This window comes from Temnothorax nylanderi, unplaced genomic scaffold, assembly GCF_030848795.1.
Source record: "Temnothorax nylanderi isolate EJ_2023f unplaced genomic scaffold, tnyl_v1.0 TNYL_tig0037_pilon, whole genome shotgun sequence".
In the NCBI taxonomy this organism is placed as follows: Eukaryota; Metazoa; Arthropoda; class Insecta; order Hymenoptera; family Formicidae; genus Temnothorax; species Temnothorax nylanderi.
This window is the reverse complement of record NW_027249099.1, coordinates 193687-221657: the sequence shown is the minus strand read 5'-3', so window position 1 is coordinate 221657 and position 27971 is coordinate 193687. Positions and strand designations below refer to the sequence as shown.

The window sequence follows — 27971 nt, the reverse complement described above, 5'->3', positions numbered from 1 at the left end:
GAGGGTCGAAAAGAGAGACCGAGAGACCGAGAGGGGAGGAGGAATCGTTAATGAGTCCTCCCAGCCGAATGTAACGAAAGTGCGGCTTTTGAATTGCAGATTTCTTCGCCGGTGGATCGTGAACGAACTGCGACGATCCCCCGGTTTAAAGTCGCCCGGGGGAAAAATATCACAGACCGCCACGCGAGATTACAGACCCGAGACGATTTATCAGATTGTTTTACGTTACTCGCGGCGAGAACATTACTCCACCGAGACTTCGAGACGGGAGACTTCGTCGTGATTGAATCTTAAGTCGTGTGTGGACAATTCTTCCGAACAAACTTGCTCTCTTGATAAAAGTGGAAAACCTACTGTATTATTCGATAATCCTTTGTTACATTTACGAAATATGTTTAATTTAGCGATCCCAGATGATCTGCGTGGATTCATCACATGTCGCGTGTTTGCGACGCTATCGCAGCATCTGACGCGTATATGAAAAACACCAATGCCATCGACAATGCATATATAGGCGCTTCTTATCCCGATCTTGCCGAGCCATAAATAGGCGCGGTGGCATCGATTAATCGATTCAGGCTCTCTTTCTCTCTTTCTCTTTTTCTGTATTTCTTTTTCAATCTATCTCTTTACCGCGCTGAAGCTTCCGAGTTCTGAGCTGTCAGAAGTCAGAACGCGGTTTCGTGTAGTTTTCGTCTCGGGACAACATGTCCCGCCCCGAAAAAAGAGCGTCGTCGACGCGTCGAGGTCGCCGAGATGTCAAGGTTCACTTTCGTTGAAGCGTTAGATAATGTCACGACGGCCGTGTCGCTTTCACGCGTGAAACTCGCGAGAGCTTTAGCGGCATCGTCGATAAGGGGAGACCGCGGAAAAAACCGTCCGCACAAAGGATATTATTGACGCGAAGGATATTATTCGCGAGCTCGCTGGAAATTGCGACAGGAAAGTGGGAAGACAGATCTGTCCCTCGTCCTTACGCGTAGGCACTTGGAGAAGCATCTGCATGGACAATATTGATGACCGATATCGATGAGCGCGCGCGGTTTCTCGAACGGTTCAGAAGAACGGTTTTCATCGTCGGAGAATAGCCGTCGATGAGAATAGCGCGGCGAGAATCGGAGTTGATGGAAAATGTTAGGAATTTAATTCAGCTTACATACGCGAATATCCATTTTATTCGGGAAATCCAAAAAAAAAGGGGGGGGGGGAAGCGAAAGAGGCGATACCGTACACGTAAAGCGCGCCGGATCTATCATGCATATACGTGTATCGCACACGTATCGTTTTGTTTAACTTTGGTATTCATTGAAATCTCCACCGTGGAACGTGGTTCACTGCGCGCGGCGCGCATCGTGGATTTATGAGCAAACGGGTCAAACCCCACAACACACAACGCTCCAGATGATGCTAGGGTGAGAAAAGGGCTGGAAGAAACCATTGGCCACAAAGACGTTATTAATACGAGCTCGCACGCAAGCGCGCGCAACCATGTAATTCAAACTGGAAATTACTCGGAGCTACTCCGACCCTCCCCATTCCGCACGGCACAAGTCTCACCTTTCGCACGAGTGTCTAATGTCCAATGTCCATGTCTCATGACGGAAAAATAAACAACTTGATGTCACGTGTCAAATTATAATTGGCGATCCTGTATTTTACAAACGTATAACGAGATGCAAATAAAAAATTAAGGGTGCATTAAAATTCAATAAAATTCAATATATCTGCACGAAATATCTTCGTGCTATCGGTATAGCACGTAAAATGAGGAGAATTCGAGGTAAGGTACATTGTGACACAATGTTCGTTATTTCAATTTATAATTCGATCTGTTCGACTTGTTCACTTGCATGATCAGCCAGGCGGTCTTCATGGAAGATTAAACGAGCGAGTATCAACCAGCGGATTGACATTCCAGCAGGTTCATGCGCTGACATTTTAATTAATTATCGTGGAGCAGTCGCGCAGAGGAGAGAGAGAGAGAGAGAGAGAGAGAGCAGAGAGCTGTCGGAATCAAAGATCTCGGTAGTTCACAAAGGCCACGAGAGCGAGAACGGTGGCTCGATTGCCCGGTCGTGATTGCAAGTGCATTTTTATCTGGAGAATGACGGAGTAATCTGCGCTGGCATTTGAAAACGCTTTATTAGAATTTCGCAGCGCCGTTCCGACAAGTCATTCCAAGTGCCCCCTCGTCTCGCGCGCACGGAACAAAGTCATTCAGATAAAGAACACCGTCTAACGTCTATGCGTTTTAGCCAGTGTTAAATAAATCAAGCGCAAAATAATCTCTCGCATTTTATCTAATGCCCTTCCTGTTCGTGCCGCTAGTAAGTATATCTGCGGGCGAGCGCGCACGCCTGTTTTCTCGAGAAAGACATTTTCGTAGATCCTCCGTTAGGTTCGATTTACGGTAAAAATATCGCGAGCGAGACCTCGAAAATTCAAGACACGATTTACCGAGACGGCCGCTTCTATCAATATTTATCCATGGAAGCTTTTATGCATGGGCGGCTGTCCCAGATAAATCTGAAAGAAGTAAAGCGACCGGGATCGACCTCCATTGAGGATCTCTTCCGCGAAATCGTGCCGCATCATCCGTTTTGCGACCGCGTGGATTCGAGGGTCGTTCCGTGTTGTGTCACACGTTCGCCGTTCTCCTCGCGTCGACGGCGATCGGAAAAAAGCGTCCCTTTTTTCTCTCCGTCGCGACACGGAGTTCGAACGTGTAAGGGCCAGCGCTCAAACATTGCCGTAGCGTCTTACGTCTTACGTGAGAATATTGCGTTACGCGACACGCAAGCGAATCTTACGGCAACGCACAAAGAAGAACGTAACGTAATTAGTCTTATGTTGCGTACGTTACATTACGCTTTTCTTCGTGCGTTGCCGTAAGATTGGCAACTCGCGTGTCGCGTAACGCAAGATTCTCACGTAAGGCGTAAGACGCTACGGCAATGTTCGTGCGCTGGCCCTAAGAAATCAAACGAAACCGGCATCCGGGACGGCGATCGTTAACATTCACGAGCGAGTACGGCTCGTAAATCATTTTGACAAATGCGCCGGTCGCCGGACGATAAATCGCGGGGGAATTTTTAATCCGCGAAACGAGCGGAAGAAAGGATTAGGTAGGCGGAGAGAGAAATGCACGGGCGGAAGGTAGGTAGCGAAGAAAATGGAGTTCCCCGAAGTGGGAATAGCCCCCGGCCGAAAATAAGTTTTCGTAGCAGAGTGATGCGCGAAGGGGTGGATAGAATGAGTCATACGATTATATTCGCTGCCCGTCGTTTTTTTTTCCCTTCCCTTTCAACGTCTCTCGCTTCCGTCGTTGAATAAGAGACTCGCAGGGAATAACATTCATATATCAAATATACCTTTGTGTTTTAATTATCCGTATTATTTATAAGTTGCATTAATTTATGAATAAATCGCAAATTGCGTATAAAATTATATGAAATATAAATTATGTAAATTTTCTCCGCTGAATATTCTCGAGCTGCAGCGACCCACGCGAATTCCGATCACGGGGAAATAAGCGATACTCATCAAAACCCACTTATGTATGTCCAAAATAACGGGCAAAATTAATTCTGCTAATAAATCTCGCGGGGATTGATAAATAAATAAATGTTAAACGTTCGCGGCCGCGTGCGCGATATGCAGCCGAGCAGCAACGTACAGCTAACGATGCCGCTTGATTGAATTATTACGTGAGTCATGCAACGTCCTACGCCCCGTGCGAGACAGAAAACCAATATAAAATGTACGTCAAACAGACGAGGTTGACGGTGGCGCGATAGAAATTAACTTACAAGAATTTGCGGCACGAAAGACGAGGAACGTCGTAACTTATTGCACTCCCCCGCGGGCTCTATATAAATTAAGACCTTTACCTTCGCGAAGTGCATATACGCTTTCATGAAGCTTATTCACCTATAACGCGGCAAACGTGCCGGCACACGTTTCTTCACTCGACACCGGCATCACGGAAATATCAAATTCTTCAAGAAACATGACGTGTACTAACGCCTGCGTAATCAAAGAGAAATTCTTACATTACCCTAAGTAGCCTGCGAAACGGCGTCTGGTATATGATAAGAAGTTCGCGAAAGTGTGCGTATTTCTTCGATATTCACGAAGTTTCACCAACAAAATCGAAATCTAACGTGGCAAGTGTACAGTGACTTTTGATGTTGTATCTTAATGCGAAGAAAATTTGTATCTCGATCATTCCTTATATTTCTTAATGTATTTGAGATTCATCGAAGTCGAATGCAGTAGAAGCTGTTACGCGTTTAATGGGCAATTAGCGCCCCAATATTTGCATAAATGTTCTATTGTTAAAAACTAGGAAAAACCGCAAAACTAGAAACGAGCCCCACATCGAGAGAAACTCGCGTCTTTAATCGAAAAATCTGTTGTGCAACGTCGGGAAGCGACAGCCGGGGCCATTATTTTTCAATTTTACGCCGCTTCGACGTGCAAAACAGCGTCTTACGGTGTTGACAAGTAGGACGGCGTTGTTGCGGGGAAAAATGGCTGCCCCGGGAGAAGACGCGACAACAAAAAGATCGCGTCGCGCCGTGTGGTTCCGCAAGACGGCGAGAAGTATCTGAAAATTCTCGCCCGGAAGTTTTATCAAGTTTTCGTCCTGCTGGAAGCGGATTCGCGGGACGAAGACGAAAGCGGAGTCCGCGGGCGAGGGCGGCGATGCGATCGAGGTTGAAAAGGGTCGCCACGAGAATGCAGCTCTTTCATTGCAAACCCTCCCCCACGAACGCATCGCGGGGCTCCGCCGTGCCTTCGTTATACGTGCGCTTGCGAGCGACGCGATGAATTATTGTCGTCCACCTTCTGCGCGCGACCCCGGATCTCCTATCGCCGAGGGGTCGCGTCCCGAGATATCTCTGCAATAATTTCGCGGGGTCTCAAGATATTACGTGTCAGTGTAAATAGCTTTTGCATTTGAGATAAGAGCGACGAACGAAGGCCGAATTCCAAGACTCCGGGATGTTAAGATTTATCTTAATATTTAAATCTCGATGATACATTTCTCTCATTACGCTCCGCATCGTAATTGTCTCTAGTCTTCTTGCCGTTTGTGCTATGCCATTTTATGCTATGAAAGGAATGCCAAGCTCTTAACATTTAATTTCCGTAATATACCTCTCTTGATTTATTAAGCTTTACATATGTATCTTAAAATGTCTAATCTCCCTTTGCTCTTAACGTTTGTGTTTTAATTATCATATTTGGCACTAATAATGCCATTCGTGATCGAAGCGAGCTACAGTTATATTTTTACAAAATCGATATCACGAAGCTGCTACTTAAGCTTCCCTATAATCAATCAAATCAGGTGTCTTCAACACTCTCGCAATCGCTACCTCTGAGACATCGGCAAAATACGGCTCATTATCCAAGCATTACTGGATTTAGCTGCACGATATTAAAGTCTCATTAAGCGGCACATGGCCACCAAGAGGACAGCTCGAGAGAGTGAGATCGGAAAAGAGAGAGGAAGAGACAGAGAGAGGGAGAGAGGGAGAGAGAAAGGGGATAAATGGTGCGAAAATGGCAAACCCAGAGGTCGGAAGCTTTATCAGGACTTTCGTACGCACGCCGGAGTCTTCGGAGCTCATGGGTTCCAAAATTAAGCGGAAATTACTTAAGCTAATAGGTCAGTATCGAGCCACCACCGTGACGTAAAGCCGAAACTACGTGTTTGATTTTCCGTGCTTCAGTTTCGTCTATCCAGCCGTTCCGCTTGCGGGGAAACGTCTTCGAATCGTACTTCGAGAGTTGGATAAAATTTAATCGCAAGCTCATTTCTCGGCTTCTAACGTAATGTAAGTTATTTCATCAACAGCTGTGCTTGTTCGGTTAAGAGGATTTTGAAGAACACTATTCCGAGGTAAATGCAAAACAAGTGAGAAAAGTTCGCCTCTCGATATTTCGTATGCTCGATACTGTATGACAGCGGTCTACATTTGAACTAGGTCGCGGGCGTTCCATGCGGAATTGAACTCTTCGTCTCGATGCATTACTTCCGGCTTGCCGGGGAAGTTTTAAGCCGTGTATACGATTTGTCGATACGTCAGCGGGGGCTATACTTTTTAACGCGCGGTTGATTCTTTCACACGAAATATTCGCCGCAGCACATTTCGGGGATTAATAAATTTTTCAAGTTTTATGTAACTAAACTCGATGCGTTTTATCGAATTTAATATGGCAATTTTTAACGCGCCCATTCGAAAGCTAAATATTTTAAATACCTTAAAAAGATATATGTTAAATAAATATGAGTTATAGCAACATTTGGCTGTGTACATGGCAATATTATCTTTTTATATTTATTTCTTATGGTAGAGATATTATGAGATCGACGTTAAATTAGTCGATTATTATTAGGCTCGCTGTGTTGGATATGTTGGCTACATACAGATGCATGTTCTTACGTCACCGTGAACTGACGGGCGTCATCGACAGGATTACAATAGCAAACACGTACGATGATAGAATGCATATATAACCGCGATCGAACCTGTTATTCTACGTGAGCTAACAAAGTGTCACGAAAATAGATGACGATATATGAATATCGAGGGCTCGACAAACTCATGATTATGGAAGACCTTTGGGAGCGCTGGGCCCCTCGTACCCGTCAAATAGTCAAGCTAAATTTATACTGGCCAACGTGGATGAGCTCATCTAAATGCTTCCCCTAAAAGCCATCACGCTCTCTCTGTGTGCGCGCAAAATGACTGCGTCTCTAACTCGTGAATGGAAGGACTAAAGGGACATTCAATCACGCTCGTAAACGGTCGTTTTCTGCATTCGCTCTTTTCGCATTCGCTTGACTTCCACGATCTTTCGTGACTGATCCGTCGCGTTGTACCATCCGCAATGGCGACGCGATGCATTTCTAGACACAGCCCGAATTCGCGATTTATTTATTTCTTCTATTAACGGCGGAGACTATTCTCCAAGATTGACGCTGCTTCTTTTGAGTCGCTCGAAAAGAAGATGTCTCGTTCTCTTGGATAAACGGCAGCAGTACAAGCGAGCGAGCATTTGCTTGTGGACGGAAATGAACGCAATTCATTTGATGCTCAAAAACAAGCGATGGAGAAATGCCGAGAGATATTTTCTCTCAACAAAATTCCACACATCAGTAATCGGGTCCAGATTTACCCCCACTTCGACTGTTTGCATTCACGAATTGATAAACCGACGTATCGCTGTTGAATTATGAGGCAACTTCGAGGCTCGCGGTGATGATAAGTCATGTCGTCGACTATCCGATAGCCAGCCGTCGGATCGTAGCTATGCATGGCGATGATGTTCTAATTTCACCGAACAGTGGTCCCGATCTCCCTCGCCAACAACGAGGCTGACGTTCGGTGCATTCCGTCCGTCGAAGGATTAACGGCCGTCACAGATCCGACGTCGGCGCGGGACGGTCCCAACCGTTGATCTTCTTCGGGAAGAGACCGGAGGATTCGCGGTTTTCGCCGGTTAGAACTTCGCGAGTCGTAAAACGCAAATATAGCTTGAAGGGATAGGAGAACGCGGTGGCGCTCGCCACAGAGTTAACATCGAACTTGCGCGGTAACGCGTAACGGTTACGTCCGGGAGGGAAGAGAGTGTTTGTCCGCGTTGTCGGGAAAACATCGTAAAAGGTAAGAAAGTGGTATCTACGTTTATTCCGGATGACGGTCTTAGTGGACGCGTCATCCTGCCGATTCTTCTTGTTTTTCCTCCGGCGACGTCGATCTGACGAACGCGAGTGGCTGTAAACGCTCTCGAAAATAAGATTGATACAAAGCCGTAAACATAAAGGAATAATAAGAATTATGAGACAGAAAGAGAGAGAGAGAGAGAGAGAGAGAGAGAGAGAGAGAGAGAGAGAGAGAGAGAGAGAGAGAGAAGAAGAAAGAAAGAAAGAAAGAAGGAGGGCAGACAACCGCGCGATGACATTATCAGGGAAATGTCTTCAAGAAGACAACCACCGCTTCTTTTCCTTTGTCCGCGCTTTCGCTGCATCTAGAGACGCGACGGGAGTGGTATTAGCAAACGCTTCGCAAACAATGTTAACGTTTACAACAGGAAACAGCGTTTCATCCAGCCGCCTACGTTGCGTAGCAAGAGTTTAATAAATGTGGATACAATGCGAGCCGATATTCATTATTCGTTGCGTCGAGAATATTTCTCCATTGATCTCCAGCGATATAACTCCAATAAATTTTCGGTTTTATCGATTTCAAAACGTTACGTTAAGCGCCTGTCTAAAGACGTCATTTCCTCGTAATCGAAATTTCGACAAGGCAATCGCGAAATCGTCAAGGCTGACCTTGTAATCATTATCGAACGGATGAACGCTAACAGTAGCGGAGGATGCATGGACCGCGAGAAATCACGACGCGCGCGATATGGCAACGGCAATGAGTCAGATTATGCAGCTGCTTACCGGCCGGACCCGATAAGGGTAATGTATGGCGTGATAGGCGTTAACGTACATCGCTATAATTTCATGACTTCCGCGATCAATTCTCGACGAGGGACGTCGCGAACGTCGAGATATCGGATCGTGCGAACGGGGGAGAGGTGGACGGTCGAAATTTCGGCCCAAGTCGGGGACTCGTTACAGCTTACAAATTGAGGTCATTGTCGACGCGCGCGGTTTTCCATTTTCTTTTCTTTTTTTTTTTCTTTGGTCTCACTCTACACCGACCTTCGATGCACCATGTACCTTCTCGTCAGGATTAACAGCGTCGAACGCGCGGCACAAAGGAAACGGGTCGCGGCAATTCGGTCAAATGTATCTTTCCCCCGACCTATTTTTTCGAGGCTCCGTGTTTTTGACTTCGAAATACGCGACCATCCAACATGGACATTTCGATTGCTTGCAACGATACGCGATACCGAAGGAACACAAAGTTTCTAAAGGCGCGTAATAGTAAAAATCGCGAGCGAAACCCCGGCCCACATCGACATTTCATCAGATACAAACGTATCCCAGTTTTGCCGGGGTTTCCTATATATGCACCGCCTTTCTGGGACTCGAAAAAGCTACGCTCGAACGGGCGCGTATTCGAGATCTATCGACGGTCGTGTAATAACACAGAGAGACTCGTGCGTCAGGGGATGAAAAATATAGTACTGTACTGATATTCAAGCGCTTCACTCCGAAGAGAGGAAGATAGTACGCGTAAGAATTATCCTATCTAAATACAAGCGGAAGTAAACAATTGTGTCGCGGCGGGAGTGGCTCCCGGGACGGCAATTGCGAGCCCTGGTGAGGATTAGCGGCGCCCTTTTGTAATCCTTCAACGCGCGGATGCTCGAAGCAATAAAGCGACGGTTGCGCACCTTGTATACTTACGGCACCATATCGCTTTACTGTTCCAAATGAATAGGGTGGGCTTCAGGGCGCGGGTGACACTCCGGATTACCAGCTTCCCAGGACGGAAGTTCGCGCGCGCGCGCGAGAGAGAGAGAGAGAGAGAGAGAGAGAGAGAGAGAGAGAGAGAGAGAGAGAGAGAGAGAGAGTACAGCGACTCCATATTCATCGCTCTATTAAATGATGTGCCCGCGCAAAAACGGGCCTCCATTACGTGATTGCCTCCAAGAGGCTCGATTCATTCAGATCGTGATTAACAGCTTGCCTATTCTATCGCGATCGGTCACATTTGTTTTTCTTTGCTCATATAATCTTGAAATAAAATTTGAAGTTAATTGAAGAGAGAGGCTATATATAGGCAATAGGCAATTACCTTAAACCTTAGTTAATTTTAATTAATTTTCTTCGTCGCGATAATAGTCCTAACGTGTTGCGTGTCAGTTGGATTTGTAAAATCCAGCGTGAAAATTTCCGCTTCTTCAGAAATGCAAAGTTCTGCGCAAACACGCCTGATCTACGCTGACCTTTATCAAGCACGAAGAAAGTACAACGCGGCGTTTTGTGCAATCTCAAAAGATCCGACTTCCCTCGCACTGCAATCCAACAGCATAATTATGTTGACCTTCAAGATAGATTTCATCGTTGGATCTCACACGCCGCAAGCAGATGTAATACTTGGGAAAAGTCAGTTCATCAGCAAGATTACACTATTACTGCGGAATTGGGCCGCTAGATACCGGATGTATATACATATAGCGCAGAACGTCCTTCCCGAAATCCCAATTTCATTGAGGGGCGAGGGGAGAGAGGGAAGCTATAATCTGCGCAAAACGCCCATCGATATATGCATGTAACTGTGTGCGCATAATCGTCCGGTACAGGACATTGCAGATTGACGACAGGGGAAATATGAGTGTCCAAATGTGTATCTCTATCGATAAATTAAACCCATTTTAGAATAATTCTCGATTACTGCAGCAACTCAAAAATATATAACCGTCGACCATTTATCGCGAATATTATCGCGAACGCGAATCGTAACTTTTTTTATCACATCGCTTATGACTGGCAGACAGTTTCACCGAGTTGAAAAACAAATTTCGCAATCGACGTAAAGTCGTAAAAACTTCTTACTTACATGTGTAATAATCATGCATATCTACATGGCAACCTATCTTCCGCTCGCAAACAGTTCTCTCGGCCCGCATTCCCTACGGAATTCACGGCGGTATCGCTTACGGTGGGGCGTGGGGCAGTCGAAAATTAAATTAGTCGCGATCGCCAGCGTCCGGCCGTGCGTTGATTTCAGATACGAATATTCGATGTCGCTCGTTATCGAGCAAGCCGAGTCGTGTCGATAAGTGACAATTTCGTTCTTGGCAAAGTCGCCCCCTTAACGAACCGTCGCCATTGTTCTCGTTAAAATGTCGTGTAACAGGAAACTGTGTAACTCCGAGTAAGCCACCGCCTTAACTATCCAATGGACACACAGAATGTCCAAGAAAACTATATGTATTACAAACGGAAACGTGTTCCGATTGTGTCATTAACTAAAAAACAGTCTTCCATTATTAATTAAATAGAAAAGAGGAGAAAAGAAGAATCTTCTCATCTGGATTGGAGGCAACTAAATTTATTCGCGAGACAGTCCTTATGACGTTTTTATATCTTTCGCGATAATTAATCTTCTAAAAAATCGATCTCTCAATTGCGTAATTGCACTTACATAAAAACTTATTGCACTTACATAAAAAACCGTATAGTATGACTAAACTGCAAGTAATTAAATGTGCGTGTCGAACGTAAGAATATCTGGCGAACGAAATATGTGCATGTAACGTGCGATACGTAAAATCGCGTTAATTGTACACTTGCCGACTTTTAATTAAGCAATCTTGATAACTCTGCGAAATGACGATTAGTTGCTATTGATATAATGTCTTTTATTTTATCGAACAGTTAACATGTAACAACAAGAGGTACAAACTTGACGTTATTCTCGACAATATTATTGTTTTTACTGCTTGCAATTCTACTAAACCGTTGGTACCGGAAAGCTGTTGAACATTTTAAGACATCAACGACTTGCGTCAACAATCCGAAAATAAATCTGATTCTTCATGGCGTTTCCCACTGGTATCTAATAAATACATTGCATATGCATCACGATTCCTGAAGAGATTCACAGCACGCAGTTTCGGGCACCCCTCCGCCCCCCAAACTTCATAAACGCAGCACACCCTAGCACATTTTCAAACCCGCAAATCAACCCGCGCATGGTATTGTTGTAACGTTAATTCCGCGGGAATCTTCGTCGAAATTGATTTCCCCGTGGATTATATCTCGCTTCTTTAAAAACGAAACGATTTTTTATTCTGACGCAACACTCACCGATGCAGATGACGAGCGCCACGGCGAGAATCGGCGGGAAAGCCCTCGAGGACGAAAGCATGCTGCAGCCGGGATCTCAGCGAGAGAACGGGACGAGGATAAGAGCCACCCACGGCAGGGACGAAGAGTCACTCAGCCACTTTAGAGCGTCCACGCGGAGACCGGACGTCGGACTGACGGCGCCAACCGGAAGGGGCGGGACCGAAAGACAGCGAAGACGGTGAACCCGCGCGCGAAAAACGAAGGACGAAAGGAAAAAGGCACTGCGTGCACCGCGACCCGCTCGTTGATCACTGGTAATCCCGCGGATACGTGGTCCACACCCTCGATTAGCACCGAGGATCGGTCTCGATCCCCCACTGGATACGGATCTGGGACGCGAACGATTTTCCTCTTCCTCTTCCAAGATATTCCTCAACAATGTTGCCCTCGCGTGAACAATCGGCGCGGCACATCCGCGCTCTCCTCGCCTTTGCTCTTTTTTTTTGCCCCCCTCTTTCGGTGCCCCCGCGCGATATTAATCGACAGCGAGCGCGCGGTCGCGGGTGGTACCCCCGATTCCGGTGGGTGAGGCAAGTGGGGGCGGAAGGGTGGCTTTTTTACAGGGAGACGCGTCCTACCACCGGTACGTCTGTTGCGGCGCCAACATCGGACTGACTTTCTCTACGTTACGGCCGCTCTGCAGCAGTGGCGGCGCGCCGCGCCGTTCCGCGCCGGACCGCGCGTCGTCGCGCGGGGTACATCCTGCGTCACGTGTGCGCCCGTGGGCGTGCTCCGGATGCAGCGGATCCGCCGACGCCGATGCGAGGGAACTGGAGAACGCGCTCGCGGACCCCCGGCGAAGCGGATGGACCCTCAGGTCAGGAGAGTCAGCCCCGACGCGACGCGACGCGTGTCGCGCGATCAGTCTTTGCCACATTCACAGAAACTCCTCAACTTCACGGCGAGGAGCAACGTAACACCGTCGTTTTCTGATGTATCGTCACTGTCACTTGACTCCTGAAACATTCGGATCGGTGTTCGACTTCGATTCGGATGCGAGAATTCCTTTCGTAGCAGCGCTCTACGTTTATTCCAACTTGCAGCGGTTTTATAGTGCTGAAAGGATGAAGTGTTTAATCGAATCGCTTTATTTTTTCAGTAATCAGTGGAAGCGTTATTCTCACCGAAGAAATCCGGCTTATGAGGAAAATCAACTTTTTGAGAAAAACCCATTTAAAGTTTAGCAATATAATGCTTTGGGATTTATAGGACTTTAGTCAGGCTTTAGTCCAAGAAACTGGCAACGCGCTGAATGCGTATGCGGTGCAAATTAAATTTGAATTTGTCTTACAATAAATTTAAAGTTTAATATTCTTTCCGTTGTTTATCTCTTCAAAATAAACAGAGACATTAAATGAGAAAAGTAATATAATATAAAAGATATATAAAAGAAAATAATATATATAAAATCCCCTTTCTCTAAAACTCGACTTCTACCTCAATTTTAAAAATAACGACCTCGGACTAGATTTAGTGTATAATAAATGGTTGGTAGATATTAGAACTGTCAAAACGCGTAAAAGGTCCAAAAATTTATAAGTCAGAGAATAGGTATATATCTTTCAACAAAGATACTCGTATATAAATAAAATAATAAAAGTTTGACATTGTATCGATCAATATTCTGTCGCGATTTATCGAGACAGTCATCATGTTGATCACCGTTAACTTGCCTCTGGACAAGAGTTTTAATGAAATAACTCATTGTTACCTTCATCGCGGGAACAATAAAGCTCGTAGCAAGTCGATACACAATTAGAAAATGTATTCATTGAAGTACGATAAAAATTTTTTAATTAAGAGAAACACTCGTCTCGAAAAAACACTCAACTTTCCGCTTTCAAAGAGGTCTACTCCGAGAAATGTTTGCCCGAAACAGAATTTACACGACGCCATAAATACAAACTACGGCGCGAAATAATTAAGGTCGGCGGGGGAAAAACTATGGAAACGACTTCCTGGGTAAATTATATTCTTCTGTACGAGAGGACGCATCTCGTCCGCTGTCCTTCAACTGAAGCTGTAAACGCGTTTCGCGTTCCCCATCACGCACCGCAGCGCGTACGACGGTTTACATATATCGAGTTATTGCAGTATGTATTCGCCCCGTAGTTATCGGGCAGTGTATACAATGTGTGCGCGTGCATATAATGCGGCAGCAACATAGTGCCATGTGGCATCAATCATAGGATTTCCTGCAGGTGAAAGGCCAGTCAGTTGCCTCTGCGCGAATTCGCACCCCTTCTCCCGTCTTTCTGTCTCTCTCTCTCTCTCTCTTTCACCCCCGCTCTCTATCTCTCGTTGTTTTCCAGATTCAACCGTCCCTATCGAAATTCGGCAGGTTTTGAGTCTTGAAAAAAACGGAAATGGAGAATGACAAGTATAACGGAAATGACAAGAAAGAGAGATTGGATTTTTATTCAAATACAGTATAATATATTTGTGAGAAGAATAAAAAATTTTTGAATAAGAGAATATCTATATGGAAGATTTGTATGAATAAAAAGTAAAAAGTTTATGTGAACAAAATATTGTGTCAACAATATTAATTTATTAAATCTTATTATTAATTTTGGAGAGAAGTGATAATTTTCTAAGCTGCAAAAAATATACTTAAACAATAGATGTATATAATTTTTATTACATTTGTATATATATTATTTATATACGCAGAGAATAAAAGCGAATTATTTTTCAAAAGTGCAAACGCTCATATTACTTCTGCATGGCATATCACGTTATTTCGATTGCATACACGAACGTATAACGTTCCATCGTAAAAAATATAATACTGCAGTGTCATTAATATCGTTTTGACTGTTCCATCAAAAATTTTCCAGTTTTAAAATTTTACGAGCGATTTGGCTTATCTCCGAGTTACCTCCCTAATGCTGCGACACTAAAACAGCGGTAAAAGCTAGTTCTCCCTTAATTACTAATTAATATTAACTCTAGATAGCGGGCGACGGTTAATGGTGTACTGTGCATCTATAGATAAAATGTTAAGTAGGCGATAAACAAGGATAGACAATCGCGGACTGAAAAATATAAAAAGGAGTGGCTTTTATTTTTAAGCAAGTTTTAATGCAGAAATACAGCGGCTGTAATTTTATACATACGATTGCCAAAGTAGAAAATACTAGAATCTTTATAAACAAGATTCTTTAAAATACTTCTTTATAATATTTTAATAGGTCGCGTATATGTACGTTAAGTATTGCACCAAATAAGGACATGTCGTCTTTAAAGCGTCAAACGTGCGTCGCGCGACAATTCTCTTTCGTAACTCGCTAGGTAATTATAAATGACTGCAAATAAAAAAGCAACGTTTATGCATACAAATGCAGGGTTAAATCCTTCATTTATGTATAAAATTCACTTATGTACACGTTTTTGTAGTGGGAATTGAATTTTGTGGACGCACGCGTACGATCGAAATTAATTAAGGCACCTCTCACGGTTTGTAAGCTTCGCATTGTTCTGCGGAATATTTATATTGTTTAAACACACGTTGTGAAATTGCTGATACGTTATTTAGCTCGTAAACAGGTATTTGAGACAACCGAGTAACATATATAAAAGATCTCATCAAGTCAGTTCAAAAGAGCAAAATTCGCTTTTTACTTTGTAGGTCGTGATGTATAACTTCACCGGAATATCGGCGTCTCTAAATAATACACAGCGGCGGAGAGTGATTCTTTGATCAGTGAAAGTCGGGCAATATAATTTATCAATAATCCGTTAATAATCCACTGTTCGAGATCTATTATTGGTACTTTATATCCAGAGAAAAAAAATAAAGTAAATCTCAAATAAGAAAATATTTTATCGTCAATAAATAAGAGATCAAAGCACGATTGCAGAAGCATTTTTAACGTGCGTATATCTTGCTTTTAAAAAATGAAAACGTTATTCACCATTAATATTTTACTGTCATATTTCTACTCTGTTCATAAATGTAACACAGAGTCGAAAAATAAAAAAATTAGTTTTCCGTTCGACGGATTATTCGCAAGTGAGAGACACCGAAGCTGATGGCAGCACGTTCTTGATCTTCAGCAACCAGCAGTGATTACTGTCCGCAACAACCAGACTCCCTCTGTCGGTTTCAGCTGCGCTACCGACAGAGGCAGCGAAGATCAATGACCGCAAAAGATGAAAGGCGGCACGCCGCCGGTTAAAGGTCTCGCAACGGCTCCGTATAAGTGACGACACCTAGGCTCACCTGCTCAGGACCGTTGCGATATTGTTGGGAAAATCGAAAAAATTCGAGAAATTTTCTTTCCATTGAAGAGTAAAAGAATTCCAATCAACTACTGGAAGATTATGATTTCCTCCGCTTTTTATTAGAAGCAAAATTATTTCTGCTTCTCTTTGAATATCGAGAGACCTCGTTATTTTAGCAGATTCGTCACTAAGACCTGTTACTTAAAAAATCAAAGATCACGTCCATTGTTCCTTGCGACAATCCAAGGAAATTAAATAAACGTTACTTTACGCTTTAATTTATGCTTCTTCTTTTTTTCCTTTAAATCATTATAACTTTTGCGTGAAACGTCTCTAGAATCGATAGCCGCAAATATCGACGTTCCGCTCGCGATTCGAATATCGTTCACCAGGCGCTTTTCGCCTCGGCATCGATACCGGCTTCGACGCCTCGCCGCCAACATCGATACCCTTTCCACTTCGACTATCATCCCTAGCCGTCCCTAGGTCCAAGTGACAACGAGAGCGATGATAGCGTATGGTAGCAGCCTGTGGTAGCAGCCGTCGTGAATGGGCGGCCAGAGTGCAACATGGCGGACTGCGAGTCGGAGGTGCACCGCTTGCCAGCCGTGAATCAGGACGGCAGTGCGAGGAACGTAGCGGCGGCCGTGACAATGGTGAACAACAACGCGCGCGTGCCGCAGCATCCGCCGGCCGCCGGGCCGGACAAGGACCCGGTCGGCCAGGGGCCGCGGTGCGTGACCATCTACAAAACGGAGACGGGCTTCGGGTTCAACGTACGCGGCCAGGTCAGCGAGGGTGGACAGTTGCGGAGCATCAACGGCGAATTGTACGCGCCGCTGCAGCACGTCAGCGCGGTGCTACCGCGGGGCGCCGCCGAGAAGGCCGGCGTCCGCAAGGGCGACCGTATCCTGGAAGTGTGAGTAAAGGGATCGGGTCCCTTCCCCGACCCGCGTTCCCGACCCGCGCTCGCCTCTCGGTGAACACACCATCAGAAGCAATTCCGACGTGAACCGCCCTGACCGAAAACGCGACGCTGCTCCGGTTCTGCGTCAAATTGCGCTGAAATTCGAACTGGAGCGATTCACAACTGGAACCCCGAGGAATCAAACGCGAGGCGCGTCTGCAGTAAAGAGACGCGTTGGTCTGGCGCGTTTCGGAGTACTCGGAGTAGAGACGGGATGTTGGAGATATATTTACTCGCGAGTACCAAGGTGTACTACGAATTCTGAGGCTGTCAAATGAAAAACTTGCAAATTGGATGATGCAGGATATAAGGATGTACAGATCAACGCGCTCCAATATCCGAAATCAAGCCAAAGTCTTCTTGCAGTCTATTACGAGTTATTAGAAATTACTGTTGAAGATTCAACTGTTAGTTTTATAGTTGATATTTATGAAATTCGTGCCTGCTTTGATCTGTACAGCACCGTATTTGTGCTTGTCGTCGCATATGGTGACAATAAGAAGAAACGAATGTTAGATACCTGGCAGATTTTTCTTCGCAAGGAGAATAACGTAATCCGAGATGCAAGTTTTTCATATCGAGCACAGAAATGTTTCGATAGACTCAACGACAGAAATGATAACTTAATTCTGATATTTTATAGATGCTATTTAATGCCTCTAAAGGTAATTTATTATCTTTTACGACGCATAATATTTCTTCCTTTTCAAGAAAAAATTACGTTACTTTAATTTTATTTATAACCCTAATAATTAACTGGTTCTAAAAAGAAAAGGAAAAGGAAATGTGTATTAAGAAGAATAAAACTTAATAGAACTTTAATATTCTAAGAGTCTATAAAGGATTAGTGATTCTCAATAATAATTATAATTTGTAGTCAAGCTTAAATATGAAGAGAACTTGAGATTTGCAAACAAATTGCAAACAGCTGTTAATATTGTGCACAGTTTAAACATTTTCCTTTCGAAAGTCTCAATAAATGCGTCTGCGATCCACGCGTTATCCTTGTAAGGATATCTAAATGTCTTTCAACTTATGAAACACGATTAGGAATGGATCTGGATGTTCTGGATCTTTGTTTTCCCACTTGACAATCGGGATTTCGATGTTTCGCTCACGCGACCAATGCTAAAAGCTACGTACAGTCGACAGTTCGGGTCTAAGGTACTTCATGGGGATACATTAAACGTTCTCTAACCGTATGCATATTCATCGAGGATCAACTCGCTTGGCAACTAGCCTGGTATCATATATGGCTCCTCAAGGATTACAGCTCTGACCATCGCACACGGAAAGGCAGATTTAGATAATCTTCTGATATACTTGGAAATCCTGTGGGGCCCGATACCAGCAACCTCGCTTAAGTTAACAACGTAAATTATCTTCCTTATCTTTTTCTTTTAAAGTAAAACTAGGCTGACTAACTGGCGTTAAGAATTTTATCGCGCGTTAGGAATATCGGCGAATGGTCGAAATTTTCTCTTTATCGTGGGGCTTATCAGAAAATACAGGGGCGTCGCAAAGATACAGATTACACGTTGCGCGTACAACTTTTCGACGGGATAATCATTGGAGAAGACTAATCGCGCTAACTGGCGGCGATAGAATCCGAGCGGACCGGTACACATACACGTGAGCGTATATCCGCTTTGCAAATTCTGATGTAAGAACGATAAATACAAACGTGCACGATGCGTGACGAAATACGTTCAATCTGTTTGACGTCTCGTTCGCGAAGCCTAACAAACGCGACAGTTGCAAAATCTGTCGTGCCCGCGAGCTTCAGACCGGTTCCCGGTCGTAGAGACTGGTTAACCGATTATTTCAACGAATTTCTCGCTATTCGTTAACCGGTTGGCTATCACCGGTGAACCGATCCTTCCAGGGGGGAAGAGAAATACGCGAGGTATACCCTCGAGTCTCATCCCACCAGTTTATCCTCGGTTTAATCCGACAAATAATAAATAGACACGCATGCTTCGGAGTTTATTCCCTCGGCTCGCTTTAACGTCGAAAAGATCGCGACGCTTAATTATGATAAACGCGACGTGCGAACATCTTTATCGTCGCGAATTAACTGTTAACCGAAACTGTCTAAACTCGCTAGGTGCATTTTACACTTTCCGTCGGCGGGGTCGTTAGCGCCATTGAATTTGCATACCCGATCATTAGCCTGTGTGCCCGGTAACCGTGTTCCGTTTAATTAAATGCTAATTTGCTTAAAACATTACCGCTTTATCCCGGACCAACTTATTTGCATGGAGTTTTATTTCATGTTGTACACGTACGTACATCTCGCAGTGGCCCATATTTGGTAGATTTGATTGCTACGGCGCTACACAGGTGAACGCGAAGATAAAGCTATACGCAGAAAATCGATGATACACCATATCAATCTCGAGAAATGTGCTTGTTTTAGGTATGACGCAAATCTCCCGATGGCCACTCAGACTAAAAGGGCTGCGCGCGCCGTATCTTTATTTCGATAACAACGGAATCGACTTACGATTAAAGAAATTGTGAGAGGAACGTCGATATACCGGCCTGATACTACTGACGTATCGAGAGTCTCGCACTTATAATAGTCGCGACAATAAGCTCGTTTGTTTATCACGGCGCAGATCGGCGGAGATGGAATCTGTTTACGATCCTCTCGCAGAGGTCCAGGGTTCCCATAAACTCCGCGCGGTTCAAGGACGCGTGCTGTCTTGCGAGGGACCCAGCAATTTCAGCAATGTCGTTTCTCATCCTCCTCAAAATCGAAAGGAGATTCTCTCCCCCCCCCCCCCCCCCCGCGGCTCTCGGCGACGACTCACCGACGCCTGAGGGAGACAAATTGGTGAACGTCTCGCCGATTCTCTCTCCATTATATTCTCTTCTCTTCCCGTTAATCACCGTATATCATCGTAAAGTGATTGGGACTCTCGCTTTCACTCGTCCAATTTTGCGGCTTCTGTCGTCTACCACGGCCGGCTTTTGCTGCTCGCAACGAGCTTAAAGAATTTTTTAAATTGAATGGCACGTTCCGAAACTTCGGCCAATGTTCTTTTGATCTTCATTTCATTATTTTATATTTTTCATATTTTTTATATAATTTGTACATTTCATATATTTCGGTTTTACGTTCCCAAAAGCCCGTATCAGACTACGGATTGGGATTGAGATTGGATTGAAATTTAATCAATCAGAACAGAGAAAACTGATCTCAAGTTTAGTAAACTTTGCTCTGATTGGTCTAATTTCAATCCAATCTCAATCCCAACCCGTAGTCTGATACGGGCATAACGTCGCTTGCATAAGAGTTTTAATATTAACCGCAGGCTACGTGCTTCCTCGTTAGCTATGCATATTCTATATGACTTCTTTTACGTTACCTTCTCATGTTAATGTCCTTAAAAGGCTTACTCCTCGTATGGTTTCCACAAAAGTTGTTTCACTGCGTTGCATTACGCAGCTTCTCCGCTGGAAATGTGCTTCTTGATCATCGAGGAAATAATACTCGGCAATAAGAACAACTGTCCCAATCTAAAGTTATAAATTAAACAATGGATACATCATAGCGTTAACTGAGATCGCTGGACTCGAAGATTTGACGATGACTCTCGTTTTAACGAGCGACGATAAGTGAATATTGCATAAAAGGTGCCGCTCTCTCGCTGCATGCATCCGATAAAGCGAACAGTCATTCATTCGGAATTGCGTCAATCATTAAGCTCCCCATTAGGGAGGGGGGTCCCATTAACTTAGGCGCGAATAATTACGTCTTCCACGCTTTATTATCTCGGTCGGGCCGCAATTAGCGGGCCCGGCCCGTGCTTCGCGAATGAATTTCGGATAGCCACCACGGTCACGGTGCATTTGTAATCCGCTCGCGGAGAAAGGAAGTGATGCGCGAAGAAATTTATCGTCAGACAACAACACGCACTCGAATGCTTATAAATACCGCGCGTCTGTGTGCTCGCGAGAGCACCACACACTCGCCCACCAGAGCGTATTATCTTCTAGCAGATTAGCATACGCGTAGTGTCGTATTATTGACCGATCGCCCGATCTAATTTCGTCAGCCGGCGAAAAAATATTATATTTTTCGGTATCACGTTCGGCGCTTTAATACGCGCGCTACTGAGAAGAAACTTATATTTCGCAGGTTCATCGGTATTCATATACCTGATGCTGATCGTTACCTCACGTAATTCCTCAAGTACGACAACCTCGAGCTGCGATCAAATTCGAGAAAGTCGCTCTCCCGAAAGTATTTAATATACGTAGCGATTAAATCATATCACGTACAAAAATATGTCAAAATTTGTACGTTTCAAAATTTTATTGAATCAGGCAATGCGTGTAAGACGCGATAAGCGGGGCGATCGACGAGGACCGGAGGTCCAGATAACGTCTTGCAACGGATCCCACCCGGTACAACGCGATAGCGAAAATGTATAAAGTGTGCGACGCGTCTTTCCTCGCACGCATACGTGCGAAATCCGCGACGGCGACATTCGACGACCTCCGGGGAGAGCCGTGCCTCCGTGTGCGGACCAATCGCGACGGTCCTTTCACCGGTCGGAATTCGAAACTCGTGCTAAAAAGGCCGATTACCGGGTATACCTATTCCCTTTCGACTGGCTGAGACTTTCGCGGTCGAGAGCCGACAACGCGCGGGAGAGAGACTGGACCGGATCGCGACCTCGTCGAAGGCCCGCCTGTTGCTCCTTTCGTCGCGGAGGGTCGTCGAAGATCGGATATGCGCCGTGCGGAATTGCAAAAATCGCCCCGCAGATCGTCGTTCATCCGCGAATCTCTCGATCGTGCCCCGTGAACCCTACGACGCGGTTTAGCTCGTGATTAGCACGCAATAGCGCCGATAGAGCGCCGATAAGAGCGTGGCACTTGGCGTGAAATATGTTGACGTGTTACATGACCGCGCTCCAATGCGAGTGGATCGAGAATCGCAGGCGGTGGAATTCCCCCGGTGCGCCGCACTCGCAATTGAGGTCGGTTCAAGTTGTGAATCGCGCGTATTACGGTGTATCGGTGGCGAGAGAGACGTGAGGGGGATAATAATGACAGCATCTATTTGCAGGAACAACGTCAACGTCGAAGGCGCCACTCACAAGCAGGTGGTTGATCTGATCAAGTCGGGCGGTGATGTCCTCACTCTGACCGTCATCTCCGTGACGCCGCAGGAAGCGGAGAGACTGGAGCCCTGCGAGGATCTGAGGTAATACACTGTTAAATTCGAACTGTCTTAATTTTTAACTAATTCCTATATATCGCCATTGCTCCTACTCAATATATCGTTAATTTAAAACAATGTTAATTTAACTAAACCAGTGAAGTTAAAATAATACTGTTTAGTGTTAAAAAAATAAGTTTCGACACACATGATAGTTAAAAACAACAAAATGTTATATAACTCAAGGGATTGGTTTAAATTTCATCCTTTAGTATTTAACAGCGTTCAACGTCACGCTATTTTGGTGTGAGATGAGAAACTTTGCGATTTATCAGCTTGACATATTTTTCGACAATATTGCTGGTATCGTTGCGATTATCCCGCCGATAAGACGTTTGAAATAATAGCAACCTTGATGATTCTAATAACTGGCGATCTCACAATCTATCTAGATTGATCGATTAAAGCATACACACACGCGTGCGCGCATCAACGTACAAGTATTAAGTGCGTATCATATTTTTGTTTAGCTACGCATCGGTGGACTACAGCGAGAAGCGATCTCTGCCCATCAGCGTGCCGGATTATCACGTCCGCGAGAGGAAACACGAGCGCTTCGTAGTCTTCAACGTCCACATGGCCGGCAGGCACTTGTGCTCGCGCCGATATCGGGAATTCGCGGCGTTGCATATGGCGCTGAAGAAGGAGTTCATAGGCTTCAATTTCCCGAAGTTACCGGGAAAATGGCCATTCCAGTAATGTCCTCACGCTTATAATTTCCCACGTTGCGCGTAGATCGCGTCTAACCGCGGAATGAATGAGTCCATTCAGCATCGTGGCGCGCCTTATAATCGACCGTTACAGATCTTAAAATACTTACTCGCGTTTTACAAGTTTCTCTTCGCGAAAAACGAGATACATCATTTGCCCATATCTCGGAGAATAAGAATTCCTTCGTTGCAGATTGAGCGAGCAGCAGCTTGACGCGAGGAGACGCGGTCTGGAGCAGTATTTGGAGAAGGTTTGCGCGGTGCGCGTGATAGCGGAGAGCGATGCCATGCAGGAATTTCTGACGGATCGACTGGAGGAGGACGGTGATCAGGGTCCGGCGGTTGATCTCAAGGTTCTGCTACCTGATCGCGAAGTCGTCACCGTCACCGTGCCCAAGGCGGCGTCGGTGAAAGACGTCTACGACGCGGTTTGCTGCCGAGTCGGCTTGGATGCGGAAACCGCAAAGTACTTTTACCTGTTCGAGATCGTCGAGTACAATTTCGGTACGCGTCAGAATCGTTCGTCACTTGTTGCAAATTCTGAATAAATTTACCGAGCTTATCTGCGACTTAACACTGCCATTGTGTTGCAGAGAGAAAGCTGCAACCTCACGAACATCCGCATACTTTGTACATTCAGAATTATTCGACCGCCAGCGCGACGTGTCTAGCGATAAGGAGGTGGCTCTTCAATATAAATAGGTCTCTGAGCGAGCAGGCATTGACTTGGATATTTTGGCAGACGATCGACGAAGTGAACAGGGGTCACATCACCGCGGGAGAACGATTGTATCAGTTGAAAGCTCTGCAGGATGCGTCGAGAAAGCACGAGGTTCGTACTGAATGAAGGCAAATCGATCTCCGACCGCGCGTTTATCGTTGCGTTTACGCGAGATCTTGTGTCTGCCCAGTATCTGAAATTAGCGAGGGAGCTCAGCGGATACGGCGACATCGTGTTTCCGCATTGCGCGTGCGACTCGAGGAAGGAGGGCCACGTGGTGCCGGCGGTGGGCATGGCGACCTTCAAGTTGCACGCCGCGAAGGAGGACGGTACCCTGGAGTCGCAGGTAGTCGAGTTCCAATGGAGCACCATTGCCCGGTGGGAGGTGGACGAGGACGGGATGGCGTTCTGCTTTCAATACACGCGCCAGGATAATCGTCCACCCCGTTGGCTTAAGGTCTTCACCCCCTATGTAAGTACTCGCCGATTCTTTCGCGAACCGACTCGCAACTGCGACATGCGTATAATCTCATGCAAGCCCGCCGCTCGATCAATTACCCTAATGTTGTGCTTACAGTATACGTTCCTCTCGGATTGCTTCGATCGAATAGCCGAGGAAGCGAAGTGGGACGACCCAGGGGAATGACGTAACGTACGACGCTAAGACGTATCCGGTGTGTAACGTTGAGGATCCTTTCACGGGATATCTCGTCTCTCCGTAGTCGAAATTTTTTCTTACTAGGATTAGGGCTGTCTTTAGAAAAAACGGTACCGAGTTAGCGTAGCACCTGTAGCATATCAAATTTTCCATCTTTCCGGCTTGGCCGTGCATTATCGATACTGCGCACCGAGAAAGCGTTCGCCCACCGTTATCGTCGAAACGAGTCAAACGCGCATACGCGAATGTAGATAGATCCCGGTGAAACAAATGCTTCAAACCAGTGAAACAACAATTCGACGGATTATCGCGGCGCTCGCGAGTAATCTGATCGAAAAACGAAATGTGATGTATTAATTTAAACCCGGATTTATATTGTATGCCATGCTCGCGTCCATGACCTGGTGAGAGAACCTTGACGGCAGCTCGAGTCAGCGCGCAAAAAAATAAATCTGGTTTTTACGTATATCGAATATAGCTGGGACTTTTGTTTCGTCGATGAAACACGTGCCGTTTCTCCTTCTGTTACGATGAACAAAATCACTCACGCGATGATATATAAGAGAATTACATTAGTGTACAGATATACGTAGACTGTCGTAGACTATTATTATACCACGCGGATACGGTCGCGTCCGCCTAGAAACCACCTATCCTTCCGGCCTATGAATTATTATATGTATACAGCACGCAACTCGTTTTCCGGCGAGAAAATCGATCGTCTTACGTAAAACGTTCCTTCTCTCGCTCGCCTAATAGACCCGAAACTCTCTTTCGTTGGATCTGCTTATCGATCGTGCGTTCACGACAGAAACGCGGTACCCTGTGCATTTTCTAATGTGCAATATTTTATAAATCAATAATAATTTGTCAATTCGTTACGCAGGATATTTTAAAACGAGAGCCACCGCTTTTTCGCACGTTTGTAACGGATCTCAATAGTATCGGCAGCGCGTTCAATTTATCGCTGCGGTAAGTTTCATTCATATTTTTTGCGATCGAGAGTTTGTAAGATTAGAAGCCAGAAGACTGCGAGAGTCCGGGAGAAAAGATGAAATAGATACATATCATATTCATCGATGACTTCATTATAAGCAGGAACGAATTCTTATTTTTCTTTTTTCTTTTTAAACTATCCTGCGTAACAAACGGATTCCTAACACACGCGTGGCTACGGCTGGTACCACGTGTCCTGTAATCGATATGTAAAATATCGATCAGTCCTCTAAACGTTTTGTTAATTCATTAGTATGTATAGAGTATTAGCGTCAATAAAAAGTAGAGCAAACTGTACATATTAATATTACAAATATATACTTTTTGAGAAGAAACTCAGTTGTATATATGTGTGTGTGTGTGTGTGTGTATGCGTTTTGATAAGATCGATAATGACTTGCTCCGCAAGATTAATAACTGGGTGTCTCGCGTAGCGCTAAAAACAAAACGATCTGATTATTACGCAAAACTGCGAATTGCGCGTGAATCGCAAAAGTGAATCGAAGGATCGTAATAAGAGTCGAGGACTATTTTTAAATCGACGTTCTCGCGATTGAGAAACTTTATCTCGGGCTACTCCCCCCTTTAATGAATTTATAAAGATACTGTACAATAGAAAATGCGGCGTCTATGCTCATCTCTCGATTATGTAAGCGTGAACGGGATTTAGCGAAGGAGGAAGAGGCGTTAAAAACTCGGAACAATAATGTAATGAGGTCGCGTGGTAACGGTTTCCTCTATTACCTTATAGGAAGGAGAAAAATAATACTCATTAATAATGTTAAAAGAGATACTGATAATAAACAGCAAGTAAGAAACCTATAAAGATAACGTTTAGCACTACTCTGCGCGTTGCGGGATTTTGCAAAAGGCCGTAATACGCGTTCGGCATAGTAGATATATCCACGGTAGAAAGCGAGCATCCGGAGCTTAGTTCTCTCTTGCACATTATGCTCATATGATCTGACGTTCGTTTTCTCTCTCTTCTTCTTTTCCTTCTTTCTTTTTTTTTCCGTTCCTACGTACGCATCCTGCCTTCTCGTAGCGCTTAAAATTCACTCGTTCTAAACACGTCGCTTACTTAACCGCGAGCAGTTTCAGCAGATAATAAATAAAAAGATAGATATATTATTACCGTTAACGTTTTTAAACTTTATTCATGGAGTATCGAGCGCGTGCGACGAATGGGAAATGTATGTGGCAATGTAAAATCCGAATGGTGAGAGAGAAAAATAAAAAAATATATATATATATGCTCGCGAGAGAGCATAGTTATGATACTGTTAATGATAATAGAAATATAGAGCATAATATAGCGTAATTATAATCGAACGCGCGAGTATCCGAGTGAACACACATACAAGACGATCGATATACGATGTGATATATTCGCGCGTGCACCTAGATATCCAGTCGAGCGAACAAGACGGTTACAATAATGGTTTCTATTGTTTTGTCGATAGATAGATAGTGAGAGAGAGAGAGAGAGAGAGAGAGAGGGAGAGAAAGGTTTTGTGAGAAAATTATGCAAAGTGATCTATGAATTGTAGTTAGCAATGTACGTGCGTCCGGAAATGTTATTATAAACGGTAATAAATGAACTGAATTAAACCTTCGGGTTATCACTTAACATTTAATTTAGAATTTACGAACGACAAAATTCGTGATGTAATTCTGTTCAATGTGTCTAATGATACTTCCGCACGATCTGATCTGCCTGATCGGACCCGATATCACTGAAATACGAGAAACCCGAAGGTCTCATTGGTTATTATATTACCGGCAGCAGAAGGATTCTCTCGAAGTAACGCGTCGAGACCTTTAGTGGTTTCGTTGCCCGATGAAGGATGAAGTAGTCGAACGAATAATTTTTAGATCGGAAAAGAATGTCTGTGGCACCGGAGCAGCCACGTATTTGGAGAATGGCAATAATATATTTATAAAGAAACTGGGTGGTTAATTGGTAGAGTTTATTGGTAGCGAGTATTTTTTGAGAAAATCAGTGCAGGGTGAGCGCAGAGATACGTCCAGGTTAAATTTGAGACTTCTGATGCGAAAGATCTGAAGATAGTCGGATTAATGATATTTTGTACAGTTTTGTAAAATTATCTTTATCTGGCAGTATTTTTATTACAATTCGGTCATTGCCTTACGACAGTCTTAGTGTCGTAGGTCGAACGAATGTGTCGAAAATTGTCTTTCATTTCAAGCTGTTTGATAAAAGATTTTGTTTATTTTGTGTTTGTCGTTTTTTTTTTTGCGAAATGTCTCTCACTAGGAAATCAATCGATTTGTTCAACCGTTTGTTAATCTCGTTAATTAGCGTGCTAACGAGCCTGTCAAACGCAGAATGACGAATTAGATAGTATAATTTTTAATTATTGTTATTAAAAGACCATATCATTACGGTTAACTCTTTAGGCGTTAATTAAAATATTCTGTATAATCATAGTACGTAATAACAAATGCTCCAATTTACCGTGTAACATCAGTTTCGCGAAACGTTTGCTGTAAAACTAGTATTTCGAATTAGCGAGAGAGCTATTATTCAATTTCTTTATGAGCCATCTTATTGAGAAGCGTATAATAAAAAGCAGAAGTAATAGAACTCTGGTTTGTGTCT

The 27971-nt window shown here is 44.5% G+C and overlaps 2 protein-coding genes across 3 annotated transcripts in view; one reads left to right on the top strand and one right to left on the bottom strand.

Moving 5' to 3' along the window:
- Window positions 1-12518, bottom strand: part of LOC139771218 (uncharacterized) — a 66013-nt gene extending 53495 nt beyond the window's left edge. Inside the window, exon 1 of the mRNA XM_071703832.1 lies at window positions 11792-12518. Within this exon, the coding sequence (XP_071559933.1) occupies window positions 11792-11852 (61 nt within the window). The 5' untranslated portion in view covers window positions 11853-12518. The remainder of the gene's footprint in view (window positions 1-11791) is intronic.
- Window positions 12519-16576: 4058 nt separating this feature from the next.
- Snx27 (sorting nexin 27) lies at window positions 16577-27956 on the top strand. 2 transcript variants are annotated; one of them, XM_071703807.1, is made up of 7 exons: window positions 16577-16979; window positions 22111-22248; window positions 22734-22958; window positions 23167-23477; window positions 23567-23805; window positions 23885-24166; window positions 24272-27956. In XM_071703807.1, the coding sequence occupies exons 1-7, from the start codon at window positions 16630-16632 to the stop codon at window positions 24338-24340; spliced, it is 1614 nt and encodes a 537-aa protein (XP_071559908.1). In that variant the 5' UTR covers window positions 16577-16629; the 3' UTR covers window positions 24341-27956. The 2 variants fall into 2 exon arrangements, with proteins under 2 accessions (XP_071559908.1, XP_071559909.1); XM_071703808.1 differs by lacking the exon at window positions 16577-16979 and adding an exon at window positions 21474-22021.
- The last annotated feature ends 15 nt before the right edge of the window (window positions 27957-27971 follow it).

Coding starts and splice junctions, on each gene's coding strand:
- Snx27 (XM_071703807.1), top strand. CDS start 16,630: ATGGCGGACTGCGAGTCGGAGGTGCACCGCTTGCCAGCCGTGAATCAG. Junction 22,249..22,733: donor GAGCCCTGCGAGGATCTGAG/GTAATACACTGT, acceptor ATTTTTGTTTAG/CTACGCATCGGTGGACTACA. Junction 23,478..23,566: donor GATCGTCGAGTACAATTTCG/GTACGCGTCAGA, acceptor ATTGTGTTGCAG/AGAGAAAGCTGCAACCTCAC.